Here is an 11,720-nt window from a genome sequence, read left to right as displayed (position 1 = left end):
ATCACTTAATCTGTGCCTTACAACCTGCTCATATGTAAAATTGGGATAATAATGCTTCCCTACCTCACAGAGGTATTGTGAAGATAAATCCATTATGACTTTAAAGTATAAAAATGCAACAGTGATGTCTTGCCTGGACACATCTCTATCTTTTCTAAACTATCTGAAGTCACTTCATGGTTGCTACCACTGTAGCACTGATGGCTATGACCGGCCCAAGATTCCCATAACTTTGGAGGAATTCCTGAGGGACTGAGAAATCTCCCAAAAGCCTGCATCTCAGGACAAAAATTTGAGGATAGGAAAGTCTACGTCCGACTCGTGTGTTATCCATGGCACCTGTAAAAAGCCACCTCCTGCTAAAGACCCCTCACTCTTCTGTACCTCAGGTTAACCCGAATGTTTATAAACATCAGGACCCCTCCAACTTACTTACATTCTTCAGCCTAGTGACAGTCAGTATGTCTCCAGCTGCTCCACAATACAAAGAGAGGTTGATGAGGCCATGCAATGCAACTTGAGTGAGTTGCTGTTAACCTTATACTGACTAATAGAGGTGCAAAATCTGGTACGAGCTATTTGCTACCTAACTACCACGTGCACGGACGTGCAATTATTTGAAAATTTCTTGACAGTTGCATTCTTTAGGCCACACCTCTCCACTGTATTGGTGATGCCAAATGCAAATGCAGCCAAAAGAACAGCACCCCAGTTACACTCTTTGAAATGCTCAGCACCAGCATTTCCTCTTGCACCTGTTAAAGAAAAAAGCCTGAACTAGTTGCATGAACATGAAAAACCTCACTGTGTGACAATAAGAGAGAAAAATATTCAATATGTAAATAGAACTCTCTAGACACTATGATACTCAATGAATGGTAGAACATTGCTGTAATGTTTGTATAAATACTAGATTCAAAAATTAAACGGATGAAACACATTAAAGCTTAAGATTCAAGACATTTGAGGCAAGGAAATTCTAACAAATGTCACATTACTTTACAGATATTGCTGTTTGTGAAATAATTGTTAGATTAGCACATAAAGAACAAAGTAAAATTATGTGGAAAACCAGCTGACTGTTCTATACAGTACCTCCCAATTTGGATAGCCTTCTCCTCACAGCCAATATAATCTCATTACAACCTCTGTAGCAATTCCTCATAGTTAGGACTTTCATTTAAAAAAATTTGCTGGACTTCATTGCTTTCTCCCCCTTCAAAACAACTACCAGTTGTAGCTAACATCAAAGATCTTTAGACTAGAGTGTAGAGTTCTATGCAATGCAAATACACCAGTACTTTAGCAAGCCAACAACTAGCATGGGCATTAGATTATCTTTTTTAAAGAGGAACAAAAAAGAAACTCTGTGTAAGTAATTTTAAAAAATATAGTTTGTGGGGAACTTGCCTTGGGAGCTATAACCATACTTGGCATTATTGTGGGAGCACTATTACTGAAGAAAAGAAATAATTTCTCTATGCAAATGCAGTATATGAGCTCCAACCTCTCATTGATCATGGCTAATTCACTGCTAGTCATAACAGAGGCCCAAAGGTCACAGGCACAATAGAACAGATAGTCGCTAAACCATTCCCAGGAAGTTTCATATAACTTTGCTAAAACAGAGGTGTGAGAAAACAGAGTAATGTTAATAAACAGTTCCCCATATGGACCCAATCCTGTTGACTTCAAAGGGAATCCAGCATGTGGACAGCCTGAAGAATTGGGCCTTAGCTGAAGAACTAATCAGTATAACAGCCACTGAAAAGCAGCTGCATTTTATTGCTTCTTTGTAACACAGAAGGTTTCAGTTTTCTTCTTTCAAACAACCAGCCATATTTTCCTGAAATATTTTGGAGTTCATTTCCCCTTTTAAAGAATGTTCCAGTTTTCGGTTTGTGCAGGGCCTTGTTGTTAATTACATGTTAAGAGCCAGCACTATTCATATATCTATTACATGTTCCTATATACAAATGATCTTTGGGGTGCCAGGTTCACAGCCACAAGCCCCTATGATTCAGGGAATCTAGAAATAGCAGAGGGACTCTGCTTTCTTTAAAAAAAAATTGTATCCCTTTTTTCCTTGTGCAGAGAGTTTTGGAAACAAACTGATCCAGTAGGGTGGAAAGTTTGTCATTGATTTTTTCCTAAAAATTCTCAATTATTAATTTTCATCCCCACCAAACATCCACCAGTGCTGGTTTTTACCATATCTGCCACCAGATTTTAAAAAAGGGGGAGAAGACATCATGGGCCATTCTCTCTACATTTTCCTTCCCATTTGGACTGTGCTGGGAGCCACAGAGGACTCTAGGATCACCACAACGTCCCTCCTTGCTGCCTCCTGCAGCTGAGCTGGCCCATCCGTCAAGAGCCACTGTGCTCTCTAACCACTGGGAGAATAAAAGCTCAGTTGTCTGAGAAGCAGCATAGCTGAGTGGACCAAGTGCAGGACTGAGAACAAGGGATCCTTACATTCTAATACAGGTTTTGTCACTCGGTGGTCTTAGACAAGGTGCTTCATTTCATCCAGTTTGACCCAGGAGTTCTGTTGATTAAGGCATTTTGTAAATCAGAACAAACAAGTACTACAGTTCACACAAATGCACACAGAAAGGCTGTGTTAGGTGAGGGCCTATCAACCCCCAAGACCCCAGGTTAGTTGAACAATTGTCCTTGACAAAACTTTTCTAAATGATGGTAACTCTATGCGTGGACCCCAGCACAAGCAGCTGGGGTTTGCCTTTCTGCACAGTTAGGCTGGAATTGACCTGAAGATCTCATACATACTTACTAAGTGACTCAGGAAATTTGGTAGGATCTAAAAAATCCATATAAACCTCCCTAAAACAAAATCCTCTGGTCAATTCCGAGCAAAGTTGTGTGGTCATCACATACAGAAATTTATTACAATTAAAGAACAGGACAACAATTTATTTGTGGGAGTGAAATTACCCAGGGTATATTCTTGACTGACAGACAGCTGTGTCCCCTCAATTCTACAACCTAGGGTGCTTTTTACACTGCTTTGCTGTGAGAGCAACAACTCCTGGTCTGCTCACACGCAGAACATAAATCACTCCCAGCTATCTTGTATAAATGCTATAGCCAGCCACCCATGAATTACACTGCAGGGTAACACCAGAAAACTCCTAGTCCCAGACTTTGCCCCAGAAATGTGTGTCTTATTACTGCCTGGCACCCTTCTGGACAATAAAAGCTCATATAAAGTCTATCATTTCATTAATAGAAAGTGATACGCACAAATCTTGCCATCGCAAATGAAGTTTTCCAAACACTTCAATCCAAGCACACTGGTTTAGATAAAATAAGTTTATTAACTACAGAAAGATAGATTTTAAGTGATTACAAGTAATGAAGCATAAGAGTCAGAACTGGTTACAAGAAAATAAAAGGTAAAACGCAATTAACATCTAACTTAACAAGCTAAATTAATTCAAAGCAGAGGTCTCTCTCACCACGTTTGAGCAGTCTTACGGTCTGGATTTCAGTTGGCCAGGATTCTTTCCCCTCCCCAGTTCAGTGTTACTTTCCTTGTCTTTCAGGTGTTGTTGATTTCATGGGTAGAGAGAAAGAGAGGAGTATTTTGAGGCATCTGCTCCCCTTTCTTATGGTTCTCTTTTATTTTGAAAATTATCTCCAGCTGAGGTTCAGAAGACAGAAGGTCTTAGGAGATGGGAACCTGCAGCTTTTTATTTGCCAAGATGTACATTTCTTACTCACACCCTTTTTCCTATCAAAGAATGGCAGCTTATCCAGGTGATAGTTCATGTGATTTTGTTGACACCTGGCTGAGGCGTCGATTTGCCTTTTGTCTCTGAGGGATTGGTTTGTGCCTTCTTTTGCAGACTTGGAATATGTCTCAATAAATCTCATACAGTAGAGCCTTATAACTTCACATACAATGTTGTCACACACAGTTTACCAGGACAATAATGATCAGTAAATTATGAATTTTCAAACGATACCTCACAAGGCATACTTCATACAAAATGCATTACAGTTTTGTAAAAAGGTGAACACAGGGATACAGACAGTCACAGTGGGCCTTTCCAAAGATGCTAAGCAACTTTTTTCTATGATCTGCCCATAATTAAGCATGCAAAGTAAGTCTTTTTGGTCTCAAGCTACCACAATGAGGCAGTGATGCAAAACATTTTCTTGAGGGCAATTGTTAGTATTGTTGTACTCTCAGAGCTAGAGGTCCACAGTGGTCTATTTTGAGAAAGGCAAAGCTCCAAGGATTTGAGAATTTTTTTAAAAGGGAATTGGTAGTATGCTGCACTATTCTTACGCAAGACCATTTGTTAATGTTTATAACATGAGGAAGAGGAGCCACTTGCCCCAAGGCTGTGAGGCTCATAATCACCCTGTGTAAGAGAAGGCAAAACGGTGGTGGGAAGTGACTCTCTTCTGAAGGGGACAGAGGCATCCATCTGCTGCCCTGACATCCCAAAAGGCATGCTGCTTGCATAATCTACAGATGTCATCAAGCATTAACATGGAACCTGTGAAAAAACAAACTCCACACACACATACACACACACACACACACTTTCTAATACTCAAGTTGGAACATCACATCATCTTCTTGCCTTTTCTCATTGCCTTATACAATGTTATGTTTAAACTGGGAAAATTGGAAATTACCTCCAGGTCAAACAATTCCTGAAATCTGCCCATAAATTGGTTCTCTTTGTCCAGCCTGAATCTCATGGCCCAGAGAATAACAGTGTTGTCCTGACACAAGTGATGGAAGGTAAGAAGCAGCTCCTTCAGGAAGGGATGGTAGTACACAACATCAGCAGCCATGATGTAGTCAAACTGACACAAAGACTTGGGAAAGTTTTTTTCTAAATCAACTCCCCAGGACAGTTCTTTAACCTGGGGCTGATGCTTACACTTCATTTTGGTATTTTTGAGAATATTGTACTGAAGGTTTCCTAGTACTTCAGGCAGGTCCGTGGCAGTTACACGTGCACCTGTGACAAAAAACAACCACCACAGATTAACCCTTGATTATACTTCAAGAATGAAGAAGAAATCTGTACACAAAACCTACTGCACAAACAATTGCATTCCCAGGTCTCTCCCATATATAGGTACAATACACCTGTAAAAAGCCTCCTGGGCATTTCATTACACTAGACATGTAAATTAGGTTTCCACATCAAAAAAATACATTAAAATATGATCTTGCTCTGCAAAGTCAAAAATGATATCCTGGGGATCCACCTTTATGGGGTCTTTATATCAAATCTGCTTGGTATACAAGTCAAAAGATAGGGGGAGAGGTTTCTATCAACCCTGCAAAGTCAGCCAGGATCTGAGAATCTCCTGGATTCTTTCCTTCTCATACAGTAATAAAAGATACTGCAGACTAAATTGTGTCCTTGGCTACATTGCAAGTGGTTAGTGATTCGAGTTACTGTTAGCAAAGAACGGGCTGTCAGGAAAGAAGATAGAATGGACAATGCCAGGACAGCAAGCTCAAGGATACGTTTCTTAAAGAACAGGTTACAAATCTGAAAACAAAAGTGACTTGGGATACCGGGAAGGGGTTATTTAATAGTCAGAAGATAAACTGCTCTTGTCAGAGGTTGTGTCTGAATCCAGCCTCTTCTATATGCCTCTGACCTCCTGGTCTGGTAGGAACCCTAGTTCTCACAGCACCTAATTTCTGTCCTCTGTTTAATACTGGATGGCACATCTACTGTAGCCTCCTACAAGGCATTCTAAAGTGAGGACAAGTAATTTTATGGAGGTAAAAGCAGAACTGGCTTCCAAGTTGGCTGAAAACCCCAAAGAATTCAGTGTTTCTTCCTCGGTTTTCAACATTTTAGAGGAACTGAACAACTTACTATACGCTCCAATAGTAATCAATAGTCATCTTAATGAAGTTTCCAAACCCAGCAAAGCAACAGCCAGCACTTACCAAGTAAAGTGGCTACTATGGAGACCAGCCCTGTTCCAGCTCCAATTTCAATTACACTTTTATCAACCAGGCTGTATTGTTCAGCATTTGTTTCCAAAAAGTGACATAGAACAAGAGCCTGCCAGGGAAAACACAAGAACATATTGAGCAAAAAAAAAAAAAAAAAAGAAAAAGAAATACCACTCTGTGCATACATAAAATACATAGCTATATGAGCACTGACCTTTCTGAATATGAATTACAAGAAAAATAGCTTTTTTTTAAGTCAAGATTTTATGTAATTTATTTATTTCACATCTATCTAAACTGAATAAGTCCAACTGCACAGTAATATGGCACATTTTTATCTCAGCTCTCTCTTGCAATAAAAGATCACCCTTTATCCAGTACCTGATGCAGAGATTATATCTTTTGCCTCCAACAGAGCCTTCTGCTGCCTAATTTGTGGAACAGCACTATTTTTCCAATCACAGCCATCTGAATAATACCACCTTGCACTTAAATAGCTTCTTCCATTCCAGATTCTCAAAACACTTCACAAACATCATACATTTTTGTCCAACATCTCCCCACCTGTCTGTGTGAGATAAAGAAGTACTGTCATCCCCATTTTGAGGGGGCATGATGAGCCTGAAGCACAGATTGCTGAAGTGACTTGCCCAAGCTCACAGCACAAGCTTGTGGTAGGGCTGGGAACACAACCCATGTCTCCTGACTCCTATGCCTGTGCCTCAAATGCAAGGCCATCACTTTCTGATAGAAACTGAGAACAATGGGAGCATAGAATGAAGAGATGTTTCATCAGGACCAGGTGAACCAACCCAGAAATGATTGCTGGCAGACTGAGATATACTTCACCCCCAGCAGAGGGAGGGGAATCAGTGATTCTGAATCTCCATGTTTCTGTGAGTTATCTGTTGGACCATGAATATCCTTTAACAGTTTTGGGGTATGATTCCCATGTGTGTCACTGGGAATTTTCAAAAGACAACATTTCAGTTGTTCTTATTTATATCCTTACTGAAAAGTTTCTCTCAAGATCTACATTAGTTGCTGTTTACTATGTTGATTCCTAGTCTATGGGAGTTGGGGGCGGGGTGGGAGAGAAAGAGATCACATTTGTAGAGTGCCTTGAACATGCATAAATTAACACAAAACTGATTTATATGTATTCTGATTTATATGTATTTAGGTTGGATATTAGGAAAAACTTTTTCACTAGGAGGGTGGTGAAACACTGGAATGCGTTACCTAGGGAGGTGGTAGAATCTCCTTCTGTCAAGGTTCCTCCCCCACTCTGAACTCTAGGGTACAGATGTGGGGACCTGCATGAAAAACCTCCTAAGCTTATCTTTACCAGCTTAGGTCAAAACTTCCCCAAGGTACAAAGTATTCCACCCGTTGTCCTTGGAATGGCCGCTACCACCACCAAACTAATACTGGTTACTGGGGAAGAGCTGTTTGGACGCGTCCTTCCCCCCAAAATACTTCCCAAAACCTTGCACCCCACTTCCTGGACAAGGTTTGGTAAAAAAGCCTCACCAATTTGCCTAGGTGACTACAGACCCAGACCCTTGGATCTTAAGAACAATGAACAATCCTCCCAACACTTGCACCCCCCCTTTCCTGGGAAATGTTGGATAAACAGCCTCACCAATTTGCATAGGTGACCACAGACCCAAACCCTTGGATCTGAGAACAATGAAAAAGCATTCAGTTTTTTACAAGAAAACTTTTAATAGAAAATAGAAGTAAATAGAAATAAAGAAATCCCCCCTGTAAAATCAGGATGGTAGATATCTTACAGGGTAATTAGATTAAAAAAACATAGAGAACCCCTCTAGGCAAAACTTTAAGTTACAAAAAAGATACACAGACAGAAATAGTTATTCTATTCAGCACAATTCTTTTCTCAGCCATTTAAAGAAATCATAATCTAACACATACCTAGCTAGATTACTTACTAAAAGTTCTAAGACTCCATTCCTGTTCTGTCCCTGGCAAAAGCAGCATACAGACAGACACAGACCCTTTGTTTCTCTCCCTCCTCCCAGCTTTTGAAAGTATCTTGTCTCCTCATTGGTCATTTTGGTCAGGTGCCAGCGAGGTTACCTTTAGCTTCTTAACCCTTTACAGGTGAGAGGAGCTTTCCCCTGGCCAGGAGGAATTTCAAAGGGGTTTACCCTTCCCCTTATATTTATGACACCTTCCTTAGAAGTTTTTAAGGTCAGGCTTGACAAAGCCCTGGCTGGGATGATTTAATTGGGGATTGGTCCTGCTTTGAGCAGGGGGTTGGACTAGATGACCTCCTGAGGTCCCTTCCAACCCTGATATTCTATGATTCTATTCCAAAGAAGCTTCCCTCTCTCCAAGCAGGTTGGAGGAAGCCATTACTAATTATTATTTAAGAGCCTACAACATGCTTTGGCACTGTACAAGACATACCCCTAAAGACAATCCCCCTCCTGAAGGGACCAAGGCTTGCAATCGTCTTTGAGCTATATAAGCTGCAGAAATATGCCAAAATAACCCTGGATATAGATTCACAGATTTGAAGGCCAGAAGGAACGGCTGTGGTCATCTAGTGTGGCTTCTGGCAGAACACAAACCATAGAATGTCACCAGTAATTCCTGACTGAAATCCAATAACTTCTGGCTGACTTAAAGCATACATTTTTGAAAGGCATCTCATTTTGATTTAAAGACTTCAAGTGACAGAGAATCCACCACATCCCTCGGTGAACAGCTTTAATCATTAATAACTGTTAAAAATCTGCCTCCTCACTTCTACTTTCAAGTTGTCTAGCTTCAGCTTCCAGATACTAGCTCTTGTTATGGCTTTGTCTGCTAGGTTAAAGAACTCTTCATAGTCTTCTCTCCATGTAAGCACGTACAGACTGATCAAGTAGCCTCTTAACTTTCTATACCCCTCCTTACTCCCCTAACTTATACGCACAAAATGGCTGTCAGTAAATCTCACAGATCTGTTTCAGAGTAGCAGCCGTGTTAGTCTGTATTCGCAAAAAGAAAAGGAGGACTTGTGGCACCTTAGAGACTAACCAATTTATTTGAGCATAAGCTTTCGTGAGCTACAGCTCACTTCATCGGAAGCTGTAGCTCACGAAAGCTTATGCTCAAATAAATTGGTTAGTCTCTACGGTGCCACAAGTACTCCTTTTCTCATAGATCTGGTGTTTTCTACATGATATTTCAACTCACTACTGAAGCAGAAAGCACTACTTCCATTGAGAAGCTGGATATGAGTCAGCAGTGTGCCCTTGTTGCCAAGAAGGCCAATGGCATTTTGGGATGTATAAGTAGAGGTATAGCGAGCAGATCGAGGGACATGATCGTCCCCCTCTATTCGACATTGGTGAGGCCTCATCTGGAGTACTGTGTCCAGTTTTGGGCCCCACACTACAAGAAGGATGTGGAGAAACTGGAGAGAGTCCAGCGAAGGGCAACCGAAATGATTAGGGGACTGGAACATATGACTTATGAGGAGAGGCTGAGGGAACTAGGATTGTTTAGTCTGCGGAAGAGAAGAATGAGGGGGGATTTGATAGCTGCTTTCAACTACCTGAGAGGTGGTTCCAGAGAGGATGGTTCTAGACTATTCTCAGTGGTGCAAGAGGACAGGACAAGGAGTAATGGTCTCAAGTTGCAGGGGGGGAGGTTTAGGTTGGATATTAGGAAAAACTTTTTCACTAGGAGGGTGGTGAAACACTGGAATGCGTTGTCTAGGGAGGTGGTGGAATCTCCTTCCTTAGAAGTTTTTAAGGTCAGGCTTGACAAAGCCCTGGCTGGGATGATTTAATTGGGGATGGATCCTGCTTTTGAGCAGGGGATTGGACTAGATGACCTACTGAGGTCCCTTCCAACCCTGATATTCTATGATTCTATGATTCATTCCTCATCTGAAGACAGGTTTGGGCAGAAATTAAAAACTATTTCCAAGTTCAGGTAAAAGTCAGATGACAACTTTGGGTAGAAAATTCCCGGGTCCCCACAAAAAACAGATATAATGGTTACCAGCTCTTCTGGTCTCCTTGCAAGAGTAATGACTTTTAGGAAGGCCACTTTTTAGTGGTCCAGAATAGAACAAAATAGTTTTCCCTTGTTTCATTTGTAACAGGTTCAGAATGAAATGAGGGGCATTGACCCAAAAGTTGCTGAAAGCACAAAAACTGAAAAATGATATATATTTCCCTTTATTTAGTCCTTCAACTGAGGGACAAGGGAGCCCTGTGCATCAGCAAGTTCATGATTAATTCTGTGGATGTGTGGCCAGCTCCCACTTGCACACTGCTAACATAAAAGATTTGTGGGTTGCAAAGAAGAGGCAGAGAAAATGCAGAACATTTCCCTTGGTTTTACAGGACTAAGCAACATATATGGAAAACAATGTAAAGGGCTAGAGTTTTTAGGGGAATAAAAACCAATAATATTGCATAAATATTGTACCGATGGCCAGACTACTGCCCCATAACATTCAGTGGCTTCTGTAATTTTTATCTCATGGTCAGCAAAGTGAAAACCTTCCCAGGATATGTTAGTTAGAACAGCAGGAGAAAAACGCCTTCTCATGATTTCTGCAACGGTCTGTTCATCTTCATTTTTACCTGGAAGTAAAATAATAAAGATCATATAGGTTATACAGTGTTGTAACAAAACTGTGACATAGAAGCAGAATTGATTGATCACAAAGATACTGGTTTATAGAGAAAGGCAGCTCTCTAGCTTGCAATTTGGCTTATACCTGATAGTGGAAATGCATTTTACAATAAATTGTTTGTTATGATATGGTCCTACTCTCTGTGGTAATACTACTACTAACAACTACAACATAGGAGGAGTCTCCTGGAATATAATTAAAAACTATTTATACAGCTCACATAATGCATTTCTTCTCCTTGTTGCTGATGCAGCTGGGTACAGAAAATATAAAGTTAGAAAAAAGTGACAATACCTTGTTATTAATTTAAACAGCACAATAGGAAGTATTTTAAATTGCTGCTGCTATGCTCTTTACTCTCATGTAGTTTTGTTTGTGTATTTTTCATTTATTATTTCCTATGCCTTTTTATGGGTTCTAAGAGTGCTATTCTCTTTGACAATGTACAAAAGGAGTTGAAATACCAACTTGAATCGGTCACTGAACATGTGCAACAGAAACCTTAGCAATACACATTATGACAGCTAGGAGAAGAACGCACTGCTGCTGGCAGATAAGCATATCCATGCAGCCCACCATACCTTTGTACATAGATTCTTTCCAATTGGCTAGATCACCCAAATATCTTCCTTGCTGCTGTGTGAAGAACATTTAGGACAGCTAACACAATTGCAGACTACACTGTCAATTTTTGTTTAGTAGAGCAGAAAATTAACCTCAGTTATGTCATCATCACACACTCTGCTGCAGTGGCATTATGATGCAATAGCATGTTTTAATTCTATTTATATATACACATTTTATTTAGATACATACTGTCACATGACTTGCATTATAATCACACTATCATGCAAAATTGATGTAAATATAACCACCATAAAAGGCACAGGAGTTAGCAACATTTTCTACACTGAACTATGGACACAGATTTCAAAATGGGCTCTTATGGTAAATCATCTGGAACATTGGAGCTTCTTGGTTAATTAGTGGAGGGCTAGTTATAGAACAGTGTAACCGATTATTAAACCTTGCACAGGGAGGCAGAGCTCTTTTCAATCATTCTAATGTCAAATTAGGTGACTTTTA

At 40.3% G+C, this 11,720-nt stretch overlaps 1 protein-coding gene across 1 annotated transcript; it reads right to left on the bottom strand.

The window, feature by feature from the left end:
- Window positions 1-3,389: 3,389 nt before the first annotated feature.
- LOC144258920 (protein-lysine methyltransferase METTL21E-like) lies at window positions 3,390-10,562 on the bottom strand. Its single transcript, XM_077807059.1, has 3 exons — window positions 10,424-10,562; window positions 5,960-6,077; window positions 3,390-5,006 (listed from the first exon to the last, which is right to left on the bottom strand). The coding sequence occupies exons 1-3, from the start codon at window positions 10,544-10,546 to the stop codon at window positions 4,603-4,605; spliced, it is 645 nt and encodes a 214-aa protein (XP_077663185.1). The 5' UTR covers window positions 10,547-10,562; the 3' UTR covers window positions 3,390-4,602.
- Window positions 10,563-11,720: the final 1,158 nt, after the last annotated feature.

This window comes from Eretmochelys imbricata, chromosome 1 (assembly GCF_965152235.1).
Source record: "Eretmochelys imbricata isolate rEreImb1 chromosome 1, rEreImb1.hap1, whole genome shotgun sequence".
Lineage (NCBI taxonomy): Eukaryota > Metazoa > Chordata > Testudines > Cheloniidae > Eretmochelys > Eretmochelys imbricata.
Note: the sequence above shows the minus strand (reverse complement) of the source record. Positions and strands in the feature narration are given on the sequence as shown.